Below are 24,091 nucleotides of genomic sequence, written 5' to 3' on the forward strand. Positions count from 1 at the left end.
TAAGAGCACCAGACATGACAAAGCCATCTCGGATATTCTCTAACACAATCGCCTTTCATAGTGCATTGCAAAGGAAAGTGTCTCTTGAATTTAAAAAGGATGCTGAGATAAGGAAAATGTTTGCAACAGAGGACAGAGGCAAACTCCCTTACAAAAATGCCTAATCAGGTGAGGAAGAGAACAAGAGAATGTGGCTTATTGCAAATGAGGGAGAGAAAGAGAAACACAATCACACTTTAATTTCCTTTTTATCAACGACATGACTGGCATTGTTTTATGTGATTCGTTTCCCTCTAATTATTAGCAGGCATATTGCTGAATGCCACATAAAAATAGGTAGTCTACAGAGTCACCTCAAATCTCCTAATTAAAAAAACAAGAATCGCCCTATAGTTATTTGAGTCAAAAAAAATTACACGTTTTCTATATGGCTGCATGGTGCTCTTAGTATGATGTTGGAAGTGAGTTTTGCTATTTATCCTCTTTCTTCTTCAAATATTTTGATTTACTTGAAAGCCTCCAGCTTCGTTTTCTGGTTAGAAATAGCCCTGGGAACATCCTCATCAAATTCCTTCTGCACTTTTCTATTCATGGTTGTCTCACACTGGTTTCTGCCTAGCTCTCCTCCAATGGAAGTAAAATGTAGCTCGTACTTAGTGTAATTATTTAATCAAATTCTATTTTCAGTGTGTGTATATATAATTCTTATTGGAATTGTGTACTGGTAGCAAGTTCTTATATCTGTATATCCATCCAACATTAATTCGGCATTTTTTTTTTTTTTTTTTTGTGGAGTCCCATCTGTGTTCTTACAGTATATTACTTCTCTTTAGGGGAAAGAAATATGTGGGAGTAATTCTTTTTCTACAGTTTCTACCAACTAGCACATGTAAGGTAAAGTAAATAAATACATTATGGTGATAAAGCTGGGAGCCAAATGAAAAGACTTTATCTCCAAACACTGGAGGATGGAACCTGGTGACATGCAAACATATTGATTGACATTTTGTAGCATAAAAATTCCAGAGTGACAATTCTAATCCTCACTCCTCTCAAAAATATAAGCATCTGGTGTGAAGCAGAGGAATGAGCTCATGCTCATTCCTGGATGTAAAAAATTCAAGGCGTTTATACATATTATTATTTAATTATCATTCTGAGGTGGCTAAGAAATGAACATTATTGGTGAAACTGAAAAAAAAAAATAAGGGCTTTTAAGGGAAAACAAAAAAGAGTTGAACATTTTGCCTTGGGTTATTGGGAGGGAATTGGTGGTACAGGAATTCTTACTGGAATTGTGTAGTGATAGCTAGTTTATATATACATATACACACATATATATATGTGTGTGTGTATATATATGTATATATGTGTGTATATATATATATCTCAGATCTCTACTACACCATGTTGGTCACCCTCAAAACTTTATGCTAATTAATTATGGCTATTCATTTGTGTGTGTGTGCGTGCGTGTGTGTGCGTGTGTGTGTTACAGTTCAGTAATAGCTTAGCTGATCAAATCATACCAAAGTCAGGATGCCAACACAGGGCAGCTAATTGGCAAATAACCACAACTACACAAAAGCAAGAACTATAAAGGGCAGCAGCATGTGGTTCCAAAGACTTGAGCTGTAAGTGCTACTTTGAGGTTCATTGATAAGGAGATTTCAGAAAGAGGGGGAAAAAAAGTAAAAATCGGTGCATTCAAGGAATTAGACACCAAACTGTGATGTCAACAGCTGTAACAATGGATAACCAAAGACATTGTATGGATGCTTTTAAATTTATTAGTGAAGATAATTTCCAACATACAAGTCCTTCCCAGGCAAACTATCATCAAGGGTGAGAATGGAATAAAACATTCTTCAGATGAGCAGTGTCTCAATGATTTTACTTTTTAGCTATCCTTTCTCAGGAGGCTACAGGACAATGTGCACCTTGACAATGAGTAAATAAAGAGAGCTGAAACTAGGGATTTAATACAGGAGCAGGGCCCAGGGATTTTCCAGCATGAGGAGCAAGGAGGACGCAGGATGACAACTGTGAGGCAGGCCCAGTGAGCGCCCAGCCCAGATTAGAGCAGGAGGTCAGATGACTCCAGAAGGGAGTCCTCCAAGACAGAAAAAGAAATAATGGACTCCTGTCTGTTTATCTTGTGATGACTTTTGTAGCTGTTGTCTATAGCACTGATGGGTGGCTGGAAAAATAAGCTAATGAGATAATGAGGGTATTCATTAACAAAGAGTTACAGGAAAACAGAAATAGTCATAACAGTAGAATGTTTTGTCAGGGGTAGAAATATAGTCTGTTGTTTTTCACTGCTGTATCTTCAGTCTCTAGAACGGTGTCTGGCACATTCTATGCAGCTGGTGAATAGTTGTGGAACAAGTCAGTTCGTGTATGATCTTACATTGTTTTCAATAGGTGATATTACAAAGCCAAAATAACAAACTCTGAACATTTAACCGAAATGTGATAGAATTTTACTGGGAAACTGGAAGGTAAAAAAGTGTGTGTGTGTTGTAGGACAGGGAGAGCATGAGAAAGCTCAACCTTTACTTCTAGAAGCAGAAGTCATTAGTTATTATGTAAAACAGAAAAAGTCAAGAAACAGAAATGCAAGCATATTGCTAGAACTATGAAGGGAAATGTCTGAAAGGATGTAAAAGGGTTACCAGTATGGAGCAGAACTTTAGGGCAAGGTGAGAAAGATACTGCTGTTTTTCTTTTCTTTTGTTATTATGGTTTTCTTATTTTAAGTCTCACGATGCTACCTTCAGCTGGGTTTTCCAAAAACAAAGTCTGAGGCCCAGTATCGTGTTTGGGAAGTTTGGGAGAGTGACATCAGGTCTGGGCAGAAGCGGGAGGTGAACATTCATGCAATAGAGACCTCAGTTGGCTTTAGGAAACTCTGTAGCTAAAAGGACCTTCCCAGTTATCCAGTCTTGAGACAAAGGGCTGAGTCTTGATAGATTCCCCCAGCTCCATCATCCATCATTAATTGGATATGGGCCACCCCTCAGGAAGGAGCTTGACCTTGGGCAAGGTGGCTTCAATATTCAAAGGCAGTTATTGGTGAAGGATTTAGTCAACAGCCATCAGCCAGCATTCTAGCAGCTAAAGTGGTGCCTTTGCCCTGAAGGGGGTATCTAGCCACAGTTCAAGTTTTTAAATTATGTGGCTGTATTACTTAGGCCAACCACAGTGGCTCACACCTGTAATCCCAGCACTCCAATGCAGGAGGATCACTTGAGCCCAGGAGTTTGAGACCAGCCTGGCCAATAAACTGAGATTTCATCTCTGTAAATAAATAAATAAATAAATAAATAAATAAATAAAGAAGATTATATATATATATATATATATTGTTTACATTTTTCATAAAGTGGTTGAGCCATTTGCCCCTGGACATACAGCTTTGAGCAAGGAAACTAGTACTTGAAACCAGAATGGCCCATCTCTAAAGCTCATCTGGTTGTGTGGGGCTCAATCTCTGAGATTCTTCCAATATAAATATTCCGTAAAACTCATCTCAAACCAACACAAGAAGATATTTGCCATAAACATTGCAAATTTAGTCTCCAGGACTAAAATATGTTTCAATCACTTTACTGTAACTTGCTTTACAGCTTCTTTTTTTTAGTCAAAACATATATTGTTTACATTTGAAACTTGGTCTTTTTTGAATAGAAATTAAAGACCCTATTCTTGGAATAGACCTCTGTAAATATAGATGGTTGCTGCCTTTGCAACTGTACTAGCCAATCAGCATGCTAAAGTGTTTGTAAAAAACTGGGCTACAAGTGAGTCTGCTTATAGTCTGAAAATATTTAAGAACAGTACCAGACTGTGTATTCCTTTAAAGCAGAAAAATTTCTATTTCATTCTTTATTTCTCCAAAGTCTTGCACTTATGAGACACCCAACGTTAGTGGAATAGAATATGTTCTCCACAAGAAAAGAGGGTTTTTTTCTGTTTGTTTACTGATGTTGTTCAAGTGCCCAGGACAGTACCTAGCCCATACTAGGCACTCAAATAGCTCAAATATTTGTTAATCAAATTCAACATCAAACTAAAATTGAAGTAACATGGGGGCACCTCAGTTATACATCTCATGTCCTCATAAACCAGACTGTGGAAGTATAGCATTTTTTTAAATCAGATCATAGTACTCCTTGCATAGGCTAATGAATGTGCCGTTTTGTCAGTAGACACATGTGTTACAATAACACTCTTATTGTGGCCCTGTCTTCCCAACTAGGACCACTGCTGTGCAGTCCTCTTAAATGACAGAGCCAGAAATCATTTAGCAGTCACCCTTTCTTTGAATGAGAAACAGGAGAGAATCAGACACTGATTTATACAATACATACATACATAGATTTTTATTATTTTTTTAAGTAGCCCTTTCAAAAGCTTGAAATCAACCAGCATAGGGAGGTAATTATATTAAGAGAGTTACAGAGCAACGAAATTATTCTGTTTTTTGCATAAATGGTCAGGGATGCAATTTGCATAAGTTGTATCATACTGATTCTAGCAGAGAGAGATTCAATAAAGACAAAAGAACACATGCAAAAATAAATGCCTAGGGAAAAAAAATCAGAAGCCACAGATGGAGGCATCTATTATTTTTGACTTTAAATGGAAAACAACAGCAATAATAAAACAAACAAACCCCCAAATAAAGGACAACAATCATAACAAAAACCCCATCCAGGTCAATTCTCTTTCACGAAAATTGTCTATTTCTCTCTTTGTCCTTGCTCATTTCTCCCTCATAAAATCTACTTTCAAATGTCATCCCCTCCCCCTTGCCAGTAGATCAAGCATTCTGTAACAGGATAGATAGGGTAGTAAGGAACTAATAATGATAATAATAATAATGAGAAATGGCCTCAGAGATATATTTCATGCATCTTCCTCTCTCCTTGCCTGTCTTCAGTGGAATAGCTTCCCAGCCAGTGGGGCATTAATCATGAGAACAGCAGCCCCGAGATAAAGGCTGGGTGAAATTTCGTTGTGCATTCCAGTGTGAGTTGTGGGTGCATGAATATGTGTCTCTCTCACTCAGTATCTGAGAGGAGAAAGTGGAGGGGCAGAACAGAAAAATCTGTCATTTTATACATTTATACTGCTTCAAATGGTCAAGACTGGTTCCCCATTGTTACTGTGGATTAAAATCATTCACATCCTTCTGCTTCCATTGGAGATCACCTCTTAGAAAGGGGGATAAATATTATGACAAGTTAAATTGTACCTACTTTTATTTTTCCATCTGCCTTGGGGGTATGCAGTAAAGTAAGGAGCATCTGAAACCCGGAGCATCACTGTCTGATGGGATACGGTTTTCTCTGCTAATCCTTAGTGAGGTATCCACCCTTTCACTTACATAATACTTTGGGTTAACAAAAGTTCCTGTCTTGAAGAGAACTGAGCTAAGTTTGGGAAGATCATTTGGAAGAGATAGGTAAACAGATGCCACAATTACTCAGCAAGGAACTGTAAATATTTCCTAGAGCCTTGCTCTATACTCTATGGTGAGATACACATATCTGCAGCATGAGATCATCTGGGAACTTGTTAGAAGTGCATGATCTGAGATGCCACCCCAGACGTAAATTAAAATCTGTGCTTAATAAGATTACCCAGGTGATCTGTATACACACATTAAAGTTTAAGAAGCACTGTTCTCCATAGTACAAGCAAACACATGAGCATCTTCCCTCTCTCCCTATGTCTCTCTCTCTCTCTCTCTCTCACACACACACACACACAATAAGATGGGGCCAGAGATATAAGAGGTTGCATTATACACACAAGTCAATCAAATTCCCATCAAGTAATTCAGTGACTGCTAGCCACCATAGATGTGGTGTGCATTTATTTCCCCAATCATGTTATTTCCCCAATGATTTCATCCATGAATGATGAGAAAATCAAGGAGAACCTTACATTCGCCATTTAGCTAACAGAACAAGCTCTCTAGACAACCCAAGGCATTAATTAGAAGGTTTCAAAAGTCGAGGCTGTCATAACAGCCTCAGTGTGTTTCTAATTTTTACAATTATTCAAACATGCACCAGAAAGGTATGAAACCACATCCCACCCCTCCCACTGCCTTGTCATAGACAGAATGGAAATATCTGCCCTGACGCCTGGCAAGTGACAATTGCTGCTTGAAGTCATTTTCCTATTATATATAAATAGAACATCATATATTTTCAGAAAAAAAAAAACCAATTCTGGAACCTCAGTTTAAATTGGAACCATTGGTTGGTGTTTTTTTTTTTTTTTTTTTTTTTTTATGATTCAAGAGACATTTATCAAGTACAGTCATTCCTGAGCATCTGTGGGGGATTGATTAGTTCCAGGGCCTCCCATGGATGCCAAAATCCTCAACTCCTCAATATGAAATGGCATAGTATTTGCGTGTAACCTATACACATCTTCCTGTGCATTTTAAATCATCTCTAGGTTACTTATAATGCCTAGTGCAATGTAAATGCTAGGTAAATAATTGTTATACTGTATTGTTTAGAGAATAATAACAAGAAAAAAGTCTGTACATGTTCCGTACAGATACGATTTTCTGAAAATATTTTTGATCCACAGTTGGTTGAACCCAGATGCAATCCCACATACGCAGAGGGCCATCTATAATTTACCTTTTACATAGAAGCAGTCATTGTGATGCCCCATCCGACAGCTTTCAGCAAAGAGGGGAGATGTCGAAAAATATTGTTTATATTATGATTTTAATTATATCAAAGATATTTTATTCATCTCTCTCAACCTAAGCCATACAAATCCATGAAATGGGCACATAATTCTTATCACAATAATTACAGAGCATCTCTGCTGTCTTCCTCTCCTTCTCAATTTTTCCTTCTTCTAATTCATTTATCCCTACATTTAACTGTCCCTGTGGGTGTGCAAAACACTATGTTAGATAATGTTAAAACAAAACTTTTTATTTTATGAGGAAAGAGCATAGGCCCAAGGAAGCTAATTGCCATATCAGAGACCACAAACTAACAACAGAATAAAAAAGAAAATTTAGTTGCAATGCTGGTTGATCAGCTGAGACCTAGATTGTAATCTCATTTAAGACAACAGCAATAATAATCTTTGACTGAGTCCCACCCATTTAAGCCCTTGACTTATATTATCTTAACCTACCCTTGAAGTTGGAAATCATCACTCTATTTCAGATAATAAAAAAATGCAGCTCCACAAAGGACCCTGGCCAAAATTCTACAGCTGGAAATTAAGTTCTGCCTAGAGTCATGGTTTTAAGCACCTCTCCAGTCACGAGCTAAGTCTCCTGATGCCTGTTTCAATGCACTTTCCTCCATACCAGGCTGCTTCCTCCTAACTGCCTTTGCCTACTTTGTAAATAAATAATATTGGCCCCCACTGCCTCTTCACTCTGATGATAAGCATTTGCTTAATTTACATTCATTCATTTAACACATTTATTTTTCTTCAACTGACGTTTTTCAGCCCTGCTTTGTGGCAGGCACCATTCTAGGCTCTAAATGTCCAATGATGAGCAACATAGATATTGTTCCTTCTCCCAATCATCAATGTTCTTACAAATTATCACCAAAAATGGGTAAACACAGGGCCAAATTATAGGGTTGCAGACATGAATAAATGGTGCTCACACAATATGCTCAGCCATTAGACCAATGTTGGGGACCAGCCTCAGCACCACCCATAGGGTACCCGAAGTTTGGTGGCAACAAAGGAATGAGAAGAGACAGGTTAAGAGTGTATAAAGAGTGGGCCGCCAGGGGGCCAATTGTAAAATGGAAGCTGCAAAGGCACCAGGCTCTGGTCTCCACACTATTTATTGAGTACAGTCACTAAGATCTAAGAAGCAGATGTTCAGGGGTGAAACAGTGAAGGGAGGTGGTGGTGTGTCATACACCTAATCTATAGCAATGGCGCTTTCGGTGAATTTTCTTTGTGCTGAAGCAGCATAAACTTAACTACTGATTTATTCTTTAACTTATGGGAGAGCAGCTGTGGGGAGTGGGCCTAACTAGGAGCTGGCATATCTGGCCACATTTCAGTAATTCAAAGCAGTGTCTTTCTCCTTTGAACACAGTGTTTACAGATAGGAGAGCAGGTCTCACTCTGAGCATGGGAACATGATGGCAATTAGGAGGCTTTCTTCCTCAGAGGCCTCTTGTGGCTTTCCACAACTTATTGTCCCATATTTTTATGGCCAGTTTATGCAGGCACCCTATAAGCCCTTTTCCCAACAGACCAAAAGAAAAAAAAAAAAAGTAGGAACTAGAAGCAAGTAGGAGGCTCCTAAAATCTACCCAAACACATAGAAAAAAAGTAAAAAAGCCTCAAGTTAATTTTTATTTGCATATATTTGAAAGTGGGTTTTAGGAGAATTAAGGATTCAGTTATTTGGAAAGGAAGAAGAAGAAACTGAAAAGGGAAAGGTGGGTGATACTACATTTTCAAAAGTGATTTGAAAACTATATGTGCTAGAATTAGCCCTTGCTTCTGGCTAGGCAACAAGACCAGAAGACAACAAAAATAATCTTACATACCAGAGACAAGGCGGTATCTCTGGGACTCCTTATTCCTACAGCAAAGATCCAAGAGCAGCAAAACCAGTGATGCCCACCCCTCACTGGTGAGCCTCATGAGGGAGTGGCCCCTGGGAAGCAGGGGCTTGGATTCAGCCTGTAAATATCGTGTGGCCTGTGGACTCCCTGAGAAGGTACTGGTGGATGGTTGACCATTTCTACCTTTCAACCAACATTGACTGAATGTTACTCTGTGGTCACTACTGTTCTAGGCACTGTGCTATTATGGTGCCTAAAACAAAGATCTTGCCAGCCTAGAACTCACAATCTACTAAATAGGGACAATAAACAAATAAATATGAGCTAAAATGTCAGGCAGTGATAAGTGGTATGAGAAGTAACAAAACAGGAAAAGGCGATAGAGTGTTGTATTTTACAGATGGTCAAGGAGGTCCTTTCTGGAAGGTGCAACATAAGCGGAAACCTGGGTGAAGTGAGGGAGTGAGTACTGTGAATAGCAGGGAAGAGCTGTTGCAGGCAGAGGAAATGGCAGGTGAAAAGGCACAGGCAGGCTTGGCACATTCAGGCAGGGCTGGGAAGATTGAATGAGTGTAAAATTTAAGGAGGGTTTGCTAAAACTTTGTTTTCAAGATCAATCAATCATTTTACTGAAATCTTTTAAAATCAATATTAATGCAGGAAAAAATATGCAAAAGCAAAATGTCACATATCAATTTTAAGATGAAAATCTAAGCTGGCAATTGCATAATCCCGCCTCACCAGTTTCACCCTTCTTCTGGCTCTGTGTTCAAGAAGGATCAGGAAGACCTGTGTGATTGGAGCAACGTGTTGGAAAATATGGTCAGAGCAATAGGAAGGAGGAGAACCATATGCCACACAGCAAGGATTTTGGCTTTAGATGTTGGCTAAAGAGTCTGTTAGGTAATTAGAAAAACCACCCTGAGGTTTAAAAACACTCAGAGACCTCCACCTGTGGGTAGCCAAGAGCTGACCCCACTTCCCTCCCAGATGTTCAGATGCCTAGAAATAATAGCCAGCACTTTATTAGTAGTTATGGTGGAAATTCCATCCTATAAATACTATCCCCTAATTGGAAGGGCATCTCTATGACTTCCCCTGGGAGCTTCCAGACTTCCAGCCTGTCTGCCATCAGGACCCTTTCATCCACTAGACCTGATTTTGGGAAGCGTGTGTTCCATCCACCAAAATTACGTATTAAAAGAAGGATGAAAAGAAACGACACTGTACTCTTTTCACTGGTCTATTTGTACTGCCAACATCTAAGTCTTTAAGAGACAGGTAAACCCATCAAGCTCCTTTTTCTGTTGTTGTTAGAACTATGCAATTCCAGAGAGTAAATGTCACCAGAGAATCTTACCAGGCAACAAGTAAATTAGAGTGCCATTTCTTTCCCCCCAAATTATTCACTAAGAGGGAAAAAGAAAGTACCTGTGTAAGGGTAAGGAGAAGACAGAAGATATTTCTTGGCTGGCAGCTAAAGTCTAATTAGACTGACAAATCTTCAGCGCCTTCTCCAGTTATGAGGCTTGGCGGGAAAAGAACAAACCCTGGAGCCTCACATTATGTAAGGCTGTTAATCAATATTAGTCGAACCCTGATCCTAAAAATAAACTTCCCCTGGAGGCTCTGTTGTCTAGTGGTAAAAGTGAGGAGATGAAAACTGTGTAGATTCCTTATGTCATTTCTCTCAAGCTGTAGCAGGGAAAAGGTGGAAGAACTCAGAGGGGATAATTCTTTGGGTAAGTATAACCACTTTTGATACAGTGTGATCTACATGCTGCTGTAGCACAGTATTTGGGGATAAAGTAGATCTATCTTGTCTCCCAGTGCAAGGCAGTTTGATTATTCGAAAACCTGGAGAAAATCTGAGGTTCTCGTCTGGGCCTCGAAGTGCCATTGATAACAACATGCTGTAAATCTGTGTGTCATTGTAGAACCATGTGACATTGCTAACATTTAACCATTTTGATCCACAAAAATAGTGGTTTCATACACTTCGACCTAATAGAATAGTCTATGTGTTATAACTGTTCAGGAAAGCCAGTTCCCACTCCAGAATATGAAAGAGCTTGCAGTAGCAATCTCTCCTGATTGATGAGCTTGGGCTTCTGATTCAATCTGGGGCCCTTAGAAGAGATCCAGGCCCTTGCGAGTCTGTATGAATATAAACAGAATTGTTCCTGGGCTTATCCAGCCCTATAAGAAGGCTAAGCTCTAGGGAGATCTGTGAGTTCTGGGAGAGTCTCTTAGGCTGAAGGGGTTTCCTTATGTGAAAATTTTTGGTGTAAAGTTATGGGGTGCTTTTCACACATGATTGCACTTACTATTTACAAGGAGCCTACGGGAAAGGTACTGTAAGGCCACTGTTACAGATAATAAAACTGAGGCTTAGAGAGGCTAATCACCTGCCCAGAGATATATGGGCAGGTGATTATGGTCTGGCTCTGTGTCCCTACCCAAATCTCATCTCGAATTGTAATCCACACATGTAGAGGGAGGGACCTGGTGGGAGGGGATTGGATCATGGGGGCAGCTTCCCCACCCCGACCCCCGGCCACCATGATTGTGAGTTTCCTGAGGCCTCGCCAGCCATACGGAACTGTGATTCAATCAAACCTCTTTTCTTTATAAATTACTCAGTCTCAGGTAGTTTTCTATAGCAGTGTGAGAACAGACTTATACATACAGCTAAGTAACTGGAAAAACCTGGAGTCCAGCTCAGAAATTCTGACACAAAAGCCCATGCTCTTCAACACACTCAGACTCTACCCAGAACAGACATTGCGCAGGATCAACGTTTTAATCCAAAGTTTTTTCTTTGTTTTGTAATCATCAGTATCAAGGCTGAAGCCTGCTTCTTACTGTCCCCAGTCTGACATTGAAAAGCTAAAAGTACTTTGCCTATAAGAATTTTTGCAAAGCATGAGAAATTGTGGCTTCCTTCTGGAATTTTCAAAAGTGGTTCACATTCAACCACCAAGTTTGTGAAGCTGGAGATGAGAATGAAATCTCACAAACCTCTTAAGTCTTTCATTTTGACTATTTATAAGGATAGTTCCAATCCAGGCTGAGCATTGTGATTTTCTGGCAATTTTCAGACAGCAGTGGCCAATGTCAAGGTGACTTTACCAATGCCCGGCACAGAAAAAGTATGTCCTGATCAGTATCCTGCTAATAGTTTATAAATGATTCCAAATGGCGATTTGCACAGAACACACTGAGCTTTTTTTTTTTTTTTTTTTTTTTTCTGCTGATAACTCAGGATGGAGGCTTAAGGTAAAAGAATACATGTTAGTGGTAAAAGACTCTTGTTTCTCACTTTTTCCTTCTATCTTGAAGGAAGACCAAGGAATTTGAGTGTAGACTGAGTTGAACTTTTCTATTTTAGAAGCTGACCTATCAGCACCATGATAATTACCCACTAATATTGGAGTCAGTTGTAGAGGAAATGTTTGTGCAGTTATTGGGGCATTCTTGGTAGTAAGATACACAGGGAGCCCAATTCAGTTTATCCCTCTGGGTTCTCTCCCAATTGGCAAAGATTCATGCCAATACTTTGATTCTGGACCCCTTGTTACTCACAAACTCCCTCTTATGCATTCTCTGTTCTATTTGGACTTGGCTATCTCTCCCAGAGATTATCATCTCTGCTTTTAACAACTTAGCTTCTGACTGACATTTGACCAACCAGGAACATGTTCCTCTCACCACCTGTCCAATTGCTCTCTTTTGACAACAAGGCCTAGTAGAATGAGTGCATGAGATCCAGTCAAGCCACCCCAAGGACCACTTGCCATCCCCAACACAAAGAGCCATTCATGAGTCACTACTTCATATTGATAGCTCACGTCAAACCCTCTTGCCCTATTTAGATTGTAAATTCCATGAAAGTAAGGAACCTGGATTTCTCTTCTTTGCAACCTTAAAAGACATGTGGATAGACAGAACATATTTTCAAAGACTCACAGAACTGTAAGTTGGTTTAAAATAAAACAGAAAGATGGGTAGTGAGGTGTCAGAGAAGCCTGTTCCTGAGATCATAGAAATTTTGATTTGCCAGGACTAATTTCAGCCCCTAAATTCTACTTGGATCTACCTTCAAATCTCTATTTCCCCCAAACTTCCTAGCCCCTACTCTAAACTACAGCCACTACTCTACCCCATTTTCTGAGGCAGATATTTCCCTGAGAGGATCTTGATTTAATATACCAATTGTGGGAAACAGACTATAATAATAATGGTTAAAATGCATGCAATCTTACTCTGAATGGTATACTTCCTTTAAGCATTTTACTTATATCAACTCAGTTATCCTTATGACAATCACATAACATAGCCACTAGAAGTATACCACCCTCCCTACTTTATAATGTGGTAGCCTTAGTAATGTGGTAGACTTAGTAATATGGTAGACTTAGGTTGGTTGCAAATTATTGCTACTCCTCCTCCTATCGAGAAGTGATATTTATGTCTCCTCCTCTGAAACTGGGAGAGCTCTGTGACTGTTTAGACTAATAGCATGTTGTACAAGGGACACTGCCAGTTACCTAGCCCAGGCTAGATAAAACTGGCACCCTATACTTCCTGCCCCTGGAAGTACTCTCTCTGGAAGCCCTGAGCCTCTGTAAATAGAGCCCATCTACTTTGCTGGAGAAACCACAAGGAGAATCTCAGAGAATACACAGAGAGGGAAAAGGGCCCTGCTGAGTCCCATCTTCCCAGTTAACTCACCAAAGCACAAGGTATGTGAATAAAGCCAGACCCTCCAGGCAAAGTCAGCTGCTGAGTGAACACAATTATCTCTCTAGATGGGGCAGAAGAATTGCCTTGCTGAACCATGCCCAAATTTCTGTCTCACAGAAGTTTGAGATCTAATGACATAATTGTTTTAAACCACCAAGTTGTGGGAAAGTTTGTTTCATAGAAATAGTTAACTAGAACTTATATGACTTGTCTGGGGTCATGTAAGCTAATATGAGGATGAACAAAGTTTTAAGCCCAGCTAATCTAGCTCCAAGTGCTCCAATCATGCACTGAATCACTATGCTATATAGCCTTATCACTGAAAAAATACTACAAATTTGGCCAAAGCACCCTGATCACTGTGGAGGAAAAGCTTTCCTCAAGCTATGCTACCTTCTATTGTTAAATGACTCTCAAGTAGGTAATAAAGCCTGTCTTGTTTTCAGATGTATTCAGTAAATATTTACTGACCACCTATGAAGTACCAGGCTTTTACTTGAGAATTATCACTCACACACCTGCTTTCTCAATGCACATCTGAATTTTTTAAAATTCAGTAGAGTACCTAGAGATATCCTTCTCAATGTAGGATCAAGACCTGATGCTTGGGCATGATTGCTATGAGTAAATTAAAATCATTCAGGTTATTCACAGATAGTTCTACACTCTCATCTGTAACAAAATGGAATCAGAAAGATCAAAGCACTAATTACTTCTAAGAGGCTATAACGCTAGAGAGACATACCATCTCAAAAACTACTTGTTCACATTCACACACAGTTAAGAGCAGCACTGAAAGCACTTTACAGTTTTCCTTTGATCTGAAATCAACACTAACCCAGGTCGACCAGAAAAGAACTCCTGAAAGGATGTTTTCTTCGCTTTTGCTTTAAGAAAGAACTAGAGGATTTTCAAACAGACAGGTTTTTATACTGGTGGACCCATGTATTTAATTTCTTTCTCCTAGAGGAGTCTCATTTTAGGAAAACTTTGCTTTAATAATGTTATTGAAGCAAAAGAGAACAGACAGTGGTATCATCTGGAAAATGTTCTATGTATGATTTCACATATAGATAAAAAAGTGAATATGAAATCCAGTCTTCCCTACCTTTTTTCCCCACTCACTTCTGAAGTATCTCCCAGAGATCAGACCTTTATGAATCCTCCTCATCTAAGAAAAGTAGTGGGGTCACACAGGCATATTAATGCATCCGGGAAGGACCTTCCTTACCTGCAGTCTCTAGAGTCTGGGAATTGTCCTAAACCTTGAATAGAATTCAGTAGTTGTTGGATTCCCAGGCCTAACATAGGTTTGGCGTGATCAACAGAATGTGTTTAAGACCAGACTAGGCTTGAAGATGAGGTTATTAAGTTTTTATGGAGCACAGGGCAGAGTTCTGATGACTAGTGGTCAAGAACAAAAAAGATTTCCAAAACCCTTGACACAAAGTTATTTCCTCTAGTTAGTCTTTCAAAAAAATCCAGGGCTTTTTAAACCCCTCATCCCAGTCTAATCAATTCTTGTAGGCTATTAGCTTTCCTCCAAGAAGATGTACTTACCCTTAAAACCAAAGAGTCTCAACAGGTTTAGAACTCATTTTTGCAGACTTGGTAGAAGTAAAAGGAAAAGCATACAAATGTAGTTCAATTATGACTGGACTTAAAGAAACACACGCCAGAGAGAGGCTGTTGGAGAAGGCATTCCCAGTTGTTCACCTCCTCTAAAATGGCCATACGTTCTATAATGTTTAGAGTTATAATCACTAGCAGGATTTTGTATCTTGTACCCTACTTTTCTTCCAAAGCTCTGACTTTCTTAGTTTGTGGAAAGACTTTAGGAACTCACCCAGTTCATTCCCATTTATGTATGTGCTACAGGAGGGAAAGCCAAAAACCAATAATTACTACGGCTTGGTTCCCAAATCCCCATGTAACATTAAGTCATCTCAAGGTCAGTGAAAATTTGGACTTAAAAAGAACTACAGGACCAGCCATTCCTATGAAGAAAAAGCCATTTGCTTCTCTGCTTCCCACAGAGTTAGCAGAATACGTTCTGACAGAAACAAAACAAGTCTGCCAAGGCCTGTGCAGACAGGACTATCCTTTCACCAACAATAAACAGATCTGCTCTTGAGCTAGAGAGAGTCATAATAGAAATATACATTGCCTTTTATCTTCTTTTCAGTGAGTAGAGCAAGGCGTCAGGAGTTATTGGTTTAATATCAGTAGAGAAGAGCTATTTTTTTTTTCTCTTGAGCATGTGCGTAGGTATGCATGTAATAGCATGTGTGACTGTAACAGTGCTATGCTAACCAGGTTTTTAGAAGCCTTTTGAAAACCGTAAAATTGCCCTTATGACATTGTCAGCATATACAACTTCAAATTGTTACTATGGAGACATGTAAAGAACTGTCTTTGCTCAAGGAAAAGGAAAAAGGAAGGCAAAAGATAATACACTTACCATTACCTAGCTCACATATATTTAATTCTGAAAACTGGGAACACATAGGTGGTATAATTGATTGTTGACTTTAAGTTAACAATGTCCATTGGAGTCAATGTAAGGGTGATGTTAAAGACACAACTGAGCTCCTGGATAATGTCTTAAAACTAAGAAGCAAATGGGACAAGTGCTAATCTACTGAATGTTCTATAAACACTAACTAGGCTAGGGGTAAGTAATTGTCCCACAAGCGACTGGAATGTCTTATGGTATGCCAGAGCATTTAAGGTTAATAACTCAGTTAACCTCCTGCTCCCTACTAACTAGATTTATCAAATGCCAAGGGAGTCAGCAAAGTATTAACCTTAGTTTGGATATAATTACTTTCAAATGGAAAAACAAAAAAAAAATTGCCACAAAAACAAGGACTTCCGGTATAGCCAAACTCAAACCTTCAATTTTCTACTGTAATTAGTATCTGGATCAAATATAAAGAAAACAAAATGGGCACAAACCTGACACATGATTAATGAGGACTTGATAACAAACACAAAGACTGCATTTTACAAGGATTAGTTGCACTTCTAACTTTAACTTCCCCTGATTTAATGGTACCCATTGACCTCAATAATGAATGATTCATGTTATAGCAAAGCCATCTGGAGAATGTGAATGAAATTGAAGTAGGATATAGGCTTTCATATGATAACAAATTTTCCTTCCCCTCCTTTCCCTTTCTGCTATTTGAAAAGAAAAGGTAATAAAATTAAAGGAGAGAGTATTTCATACTGAAAGTGTAGTCCACCGCTCATTTTGAATAACGACTTTACCATTTCAGTGATAAATACAATAAGAATAACAACCCATGAGTGCCACAGACTTTTATGACTTCTTTAGCAATGACTTCACCCTTCTCTTCTCCTGGGTCTCATTACTGTGAGTATCGGCAGGCATCCTTCTTACATAGTAATTCAAACTCTTTAGCTACATGAAACAATGACCATGATAACAATGTTTCAAAGATAAAAATGCAGATGCAATTAATACTTGGAAAAAGGCCTACCTGAATGCTGGCGGTAGAGCGATTCTTACGGGTTGTGGTAGTCGCCATTGTAGTAGTGGTTTCCATGACAGTAGTAGACATTTCTGGTGGCATAGAGGTCGTCTGTGTTGTTCCCAAAATTGATGGGACTTCTCCAACCAGCCGAACACTTCCATTGATTTTAATATTGGGGTTGTTCTCAGCTGCCATGTTCAGTACTTTCAAACCATCATAATAGAGCCCCGAGAGTTGGCCTTGGAAGAGGCGTCCTTTGTCCTTTCCACCAATGGCTATTTGCGCCTGAGTGTTGAAGATGGTTAACTGCCGGCCTAGTGGGTTGGGTGGAGGAAACATTATTATTCTCATACATTTTCCCTGTTTGCCTTACCTGGTCTAAATGGACCAGGCATCATAACAGGCTTCCTTGAGCAATTGAAGGGGAGGAAAAAATAGACAACAAAACCTCAGTACTGACATTAGCAAGTAACATTTCATTATGGTTATCTCTTCCACTGTCTAGCTGAAAATCTTTGATAACTTGAACAATCAAGTCTCTATTTCTTTACAGTGAGGAGGAAGAAAACTTGGTGCAATGATAAGAGGTATTACAGTCCTCTTGGGTATATAATGGTGGATGACAGAAAGAAACACTCAAATCAGGTGATGACCAGAATAATTTATAGATACCTACTGCATTAATTTTTAAAGCTATGAAGTAAAATAATGAGAATGAAAATAATTATATATGGCCAAAAAAACTCAGTGAGGTGACTCAGAGACTTGGATTCATTGCATACTTGTAAAAATGAACTACTAGTCACCAAACATATCATTTCTCATCACCAAACATTTCCTATAAATCTTCATAGGGCATAATATTCTATTTTCTGTTTAACAAAATCATGAGAGATAAATTCCTATCTCTATTAATTTGTTTTTAGGAGGATGGATTGTGGACCCACAACTAAATTATTCCCTCAGTATGAAACATAAGCATATTGGTAATGCTCCAGTCCTGGGGAAGTTGTCCTTCAGATTTAATAAATTTTTTTTAAAGTGGATGGGTATTAATGAAGAAAGCAACACACAAAACTCCTTAAAATGACATAGAGGTGTGTTAGTGAGTTGAAGAGTATCAGTAGCTCACTTTATTTCGAGTTTCCACGTTGACACCGTTTATACCACTCTGAAAAGTATCAAAATAAAAAATCATACCAGTATAGAGTTTAGAAGAATGAAACCCAACTAAAATTACTCCCAACTCTTTCTACTTATAAAACTCTCTCTCAAGTACAAGATTTTTTTTTCCCAAGAAAACTCAAAGGGCTTTTTAAAACGTATTGCAATTTATCAGAACAGCAACATGCTAAGGCTTTCTTTACTGTTATTTCTCCAGATTAATTCATCTTGCTTTTCCAATATGAAGAAAGGAAAAAAGAAAGACGTAATAATGGAATTAAATATATGCCTTCTGAATTTTTTTCCACTTAATGATCAAACAATGCTCCACTCATTCTTAATCTAATCACCCGAATTACCTTAGCTAGAAATAAGTAGAAACAAGTTTGTTATTTCTGCCTACTTAATAAAAAGGAGAGTGTTTTTAACAACTGAGTGAGTTTTTTGCTTTATAATTTTCAATATCAATAGAGGGATAATGTCATGTTTGGGCTTTAAAAATCTACCACTATTATATGGTCTTCAAGGCTACACAATGTTGACCTATCCTTGAATTCCTGGCGTATAATGTGAAATACCTTCCCAATGTATAACGATGAAAGAAATGGAAGTGGCAGAGAAGAGAACGCTCTTCTGTCAGAGGATACTCCTTAGACAAGAGTTAATTCTGCTCACTGGGTGACTCATAGTGCCCATTAATCAAGAATGATTTCTAAATAATACCCCTCTGGAAGCTTTCAACACTGCAGTATGGTGAATTGGCCAAAGAACTTTGTTACAGTGAAAATGATCTATACTTTATAAAAATCTCCAGAATCTGAAAATGGGATCGGCTGGCCTTAATGATTACAGAATTATCCAGATCCCAAGGGTGCAATCAAAACAGATCTCATAGATTTTCATCATTTTCTCAGCAGTTCATTTAGTGTGTTGTGCATATGCATCATTGTCTGTATTTTGTCCTCTGTCCTCTTCACACAAGATGCAGCAGAGAGTTCAATGCATAATAACACTAAGTAATCTGCTGGAGTTCAGACTTCTTTACTGTTTATTGTTAATGGTTGTTTGTTTTTGTTTTTGTTTTTCTGGAAGCCCTGAGCTTACTACAAAAGAAATGAAATGATGGAAGGGGAAAATAAATTCTCCCTCAACCCCACAGAGGCATTTGAAGCAGCTTAACATAATAAATTAGACGCAGCTGCCTAGTAGAAGATTTCTAGGATAAAATTTCAGTGTCTTACATTAGACAGCCTTAATGCCAAGAGATACCTTCTGTGCACACAACTGCTGGCCAATCATAATATTTATCCATCTCTTTATTTTGTTTATAGTTCAGCACTGGTGATAAGTTAACAGTTATACTTGATTACCGGTAGAAAATCTCACATTCTAATATTCTTGAAAATAATTCACAATGATAACCTCTATAATAGTTTCTCATCTTATTTCTCCAGTGGTGTTATTATGCCAATGCTTACAAATAAAAAGAGGGTCAGAGAAAACTGAAATGCAAAGCTGAATTACACTGGCTAGAGATGATGAGTCTCCTTCATTCCATTTGCCATCATTCACTCCACAAAGTGCTCTTTGCCTGTTCAAGACTGATCCAAGCATCAGGAAAGGCAAGGCAGGTTTCCTGGGCTGCAAGATTAAACTGCCCCTCTACTCCTGACTACAGCTACTTTCCCAGAGAGATCTGACTCATCACTTCTTGAGAATAAGACCCTGGTGGAGTGCGACAGTAAAGCGGGTTCTCTATGTTTCAGTTTTTCATCTTGCCATAGGAAGTGTTGGTTTTTCTGTTTGCTTGTTTGTTTCATGGTCTGTTTCTGGCTAGATATGCTTTTCTGCTGTAGTAAAACCCTCTCCTAGCCCCCTGTACCTTGGATTAGGTGGTTAATGGCAAAGCAAGCAATCAGTAAAGGAATAGTAGAGCACTCTCAGTGTCCTGCCATCCCTTCCTCTGATCAATTTATCTCTCAGATAAACAGGGGTTAGTGAATAACAGAAATAACCATCACTATTCATTCCCTATGAAGAATGGGAAGAACTGACCAGCTTCTTTTTATCATTTGCCCAAGATTTCACAAAATCAATGCCAGATCTCATTATTCTCATTATTTTCACTCATGGCTTATGATCAGATTTTTATAATAACTGATAATAACTGACCATTATATGTACATAAAAACATATATATGCATACACATATGCATATTTATGTATATATATCCTAATCTGAGAACTCTTTTATCTTTCTTAATACAAAATTTTGTTATAACACCAGTACAGGAATGGTAGCAGGTTACTTTTTGTTTTAGATGCCCATCCTCTTGGAAGTCATTAATTATTACCTCATTTGGACATCAAGTTCACATACTGCTTAAATTAAATCTTTGCATGTCTCCAGTCAGTGTTGCACAAAGACTAATTAATTAAACCTCAGAACACCCTTGGGGAATAGGCAGTATTATTTTTCCTGTCCTCCGATGGGAAATCTGAGATATAGAGAGGTTAAGTGGATTGTCTAAGGTCAGAAAGTTAGTCAATAGTAGACAGAGCCAGAAAAGAGACTTGGGAAAGGTATGACCCAGCTCTCCTCCCCAATAACAGAAATGACTCCAAACAGGCATTCCAAATACTTCCAAATGCATCTGTCTAATCATCCATCTATGTTTACCCTTTATATCGTCGTCTTTACAAGTCTTTGGTACATTTTGTTTCTTTCGAAGGGAAGGTTAGCTAGGCAGAGGAAGAGGTAAGATAATAGAATGAATAGATGTTACTCACCCAAATTACAACAAACATTTTTTTTCAGCGAACAAAATGCAGAAGAGAAACTCACGGATTGAAAATAATTCTTTTCAATATTATATGCATATATAATCATACATATATTTAATTAAGAAACTAGGATATCTTCCCCGTCCCACTCAACCACCCCTCCCCCACATCCCAACCCCTCAAATTGAATAATTGAAAGCATCCTTTTATGTGAAAGCCAACGGATACCAATTCTATTGTAAGAAAAACTCAAAGCCTACTAATAACTTTATAATGGTTTATACAAATGAAAATGCCTGGCATGCTATTAAACTTAGACTTAAAAGGCAATGGAGTAAAATAAAATATTATTAACATAAAATTGAAAGAAACAAAAAAGTTTCTCAGGCACATGAGACTCAGACATGCATCTAGTTTGCTTTTCCTGTTTAAAGTGAGGCAATCATTGTCTTCAATGTTAAAGGGACTTTATGAGCTGATGATTACTAAACAAAATTATTTGCTTTTTAGAGTTATTCTTATTTTTAATTAGACCACATACATTAAAAACAGGGCAAACAGTTAAGACTCCGTGAGGATTTTCCACGTTTAAAGGTCTGAATGTCTTCCTCCAACTTAAAACTGTAGTAGTCCTTTGCTCTTTAAGTTGTATACTAAGTAATATACCTGGTTACTTCTTCTATATAACTCAATGAAATCTCTACAAATGTTAAGAGCTCCCTTAAGGTGTTGAGACAAGAGTAGCTTATATTGGCTCAACAATAACAAAAAAAGAGTACATATCTTCTTAGAGACTTTTTTTTTTCATTGAAAGACAATGGTTTATTTCCTAACAGCTAGAAGCTACACAGGAAAATTCTAACATCAGTTATAACCGCTGCCCTCTTTTATTAACAGTGGTTGCTCTCTCCAGCAAATCAGAGACTGCTGTTTTGCCTTTCATGAACCTTTTCTTTTCCAACTCATTATGTTAACTACTTACACTTTTGTTGCATAAAACATCAAATACACAAGGGTATCCACACAACCAAAGTGTAAAATAAATTTGTGTTTGTTTTTAGTTTCAGTCAGCAACGAGGACACAATTAATCTCTTAGAAAATAATTTTGCCTCTGTAGGTTTTAAAGGCAAAATTCATCTTTTCCATCTTTTAAGAACAAATGTTAAAAAAAAAAGCTCCCCTTATAATATTTGTTTTAAGTAGTTTAAGTTACAAGAGTCAATCTATGGTTTTTTGGTTTTTTTGTTTGTTTGTTTGTTTTGTTAACCATGCTACAAGCCAAAACAGCTTCAAGGTGTAAGTTTAAAAAGCACTTTTGAAACTTTTTTAGAAAGCTTTGGTGTAAAAGGTAATTTAAAACAAATTAATAAATAATGTCATGCAGTGGTTAAATTGCCATAATACATTTCTGTTTTAGAAGTTCCTGGAATTTCTTGTTTGTGTTTGTCATGCTGATAGCAGACTAGAAGTTAGTCCCTTTAACTGTATTTTAATGGCAATGTATTATAGCATGATTTATCAACATATGGCAAGTGGAAGCTGACACAAATTATAATGAAAATTAAAACAGTCATTTATGCAGCAGGCGATTATCATTTAAGGAACATTTATTTGCAGGCTTTAAAAATGAGGGTTTAGGATCAAATGATTTTAAAATGAAAGGTTTAATGACGGTTACCTTTTTCCTGCAGCCACTCCTCTACAGGCCGATTATATTTGAAGGGGATTTTCTGTTTTACCATTTGGAAGCGTTCATTATCAGTGTTGCCTTTAAAGTTTAAAAAACAGCTTAAAGAACAATCTGAAAAGTCAATAAGTCATTCAAAAACATCCTAGGTTTTTTGGTTTGTTTTATGAAGTTTTTAGAGATAGATATCAATTTATCTTTAGTAGAGGTGGAGTTGAAGTCACTCTGCCCTTGGCTGATAGGTTTAAAGGTCAGGTTAGTCTTAGCCATGCTGTACTCCATCATGTTTTGGAAAAGTGGCATGGAATGGGAATCCTTAAGTGGTTTGGCCGTTTTATCTTCACTCTCTCTCCGTCTCATCTCAACCACACCTTAATTGGGCCAGTTGAGGCACAAGGATCTCCTTGACCCATGAGTAATTCAGCTGTCAGATCAGTTTCACGAGCGAGAGGGAACCCTCACTCCACAGTCAGGCAAGCTCCACTATTAATCTACTGTATTCCCATCAGAAACACAGAGCCATGGCTTTCTTTTCTTCTCTCAAGTGTTTGCAGCTGCTTTATGTTCTGACAGAGGGAAGGCAGAGAGGACAATTTAAGCCTTGATGGCCAAGGGAGACTTCTTCTTCCATAAAGGATGTCCTTGCATCTCATTACCTCTGTCAAAGAGGTAGATCAGTACAGATAACCTTTTATATCACTGTCTTTCCAGATTTGTTCCACATTTTTAAAAATAAGGAAACTCAAAAGCCTGGAAATAGAGGTGATTATACATATAGGGATATAACATTTGTAGCCTTTTGAGCACCTATATTTTATAAAAGACAGTGATTTTGTATATTTAGCCTCCCTCCACTTCCCTCCCTTCCTCTCTCCCTCCTTCTTTCTCTTACCTTACTATGAGAGGACCTTCCTGCATAAGCATCCATTCATAAAGCCTGTTAGGAACACTTCTTCCAAGCATGAAATATCTAATTAGTTTCAAGGCTCAAACATAATGGTTTTAACTGCTAGTATGCCCCCCTCTTCCTTCATAACTGTTATTACCACTGCTGAATGGTTTCCATAATTAGGACAGACTTGGAGAGTGGTACTGTGGAGATACACCCTTAATGAATATGCTTCAAATAACGAAATGATGAAGCCATGCCTTGGGAACTGTTCTATCTCATCAACCAACCTCACATTGATCTGGCAGAAATTAGTGAATTGTAATTCATTACTTTGATTCACAGGCCTATATTGCAACTTGGGGAACTCCATTCCAAATTACCAATATTAAAAATGAAAGAAAAATCTCAAACCAGGTGGCCTGGAAACAATTTACAAAGAAGTCTTAAAGCCATAAAGAATATTAGAATTGCATATAGCATCAGACCAAATGCATAGGGGCATGCTAAAGCATTTCAATTGCAGGGCCATCTCCATATGAGAAGATTCCACCTGGAATAAACTGGTACCTACCTTCTGTGTTGGGAAGGTGGGGGTGTAGGATGGGAAAAGGGTAGCAATACTGGAGGATGTTCACAAGGTTCCCCATTCACTTCTCATATAGACAAATTATTCTAAGAAGCTGACTCGTATCTTTACTACCAGGAATTTTAAAAATAAGA

The 24,091-nt window shown here is 38.1% G+C and overlaps 1 protein-coding gene across 8 annotated transcripts in view; it reads right to left on the bottom strand.

The window, feature by feature from the left end:
* Nucleotides 1-24,091, bottom strand: part of NRXN3 (neurexin 3) — a 1,617,581-nt gene that overhangs the window by 143,512 nt on the left and 1,449,978 nt on the right. For 4 of the 8 annotated variants that reach the window (XM_023185075.2, XM_023185024.1, XM_031935747.1 and 1 more), the window contains 2 exons: nucleotides 22,471-22,560; nucleotides 16,850-17,157 (listed from right to left, as the gene is read on the bottom strand). In XM_023185075.2, the coding sequence (XP_023040843.1) occupies nucleotides 16,850-17,157; nucleotides 22,471-22,560 (398 nt within the window). The remainder of the gene's footprint in view (nucleotides 1-16,849; nucleotides 17,158-22,470; nucleotides 22,561-24,091) is intronic. The other 4 variants (XM_023185084.2, XM_023185055.2, XM_023185044.1 and 1 more) reach the window with 1 other exon arrangement.

The sequence above is a fragment of the Piliocolobus tephrosceles genome, chromosome 6, assembly GCF_002776525.5.
Source record: "Piliocolobus tephrosceles isolate RC106 chromosome 6, ASM277652v3, whole genome shotgun sequence".
NCBI classification, from domain to species: domain Eukaryota; kingdom Metazoa; phylum Chordata; class Mammalia; order Primates; family Cercopithecidae; genus Piliocolobus; species Piliocolobus tephrosceles.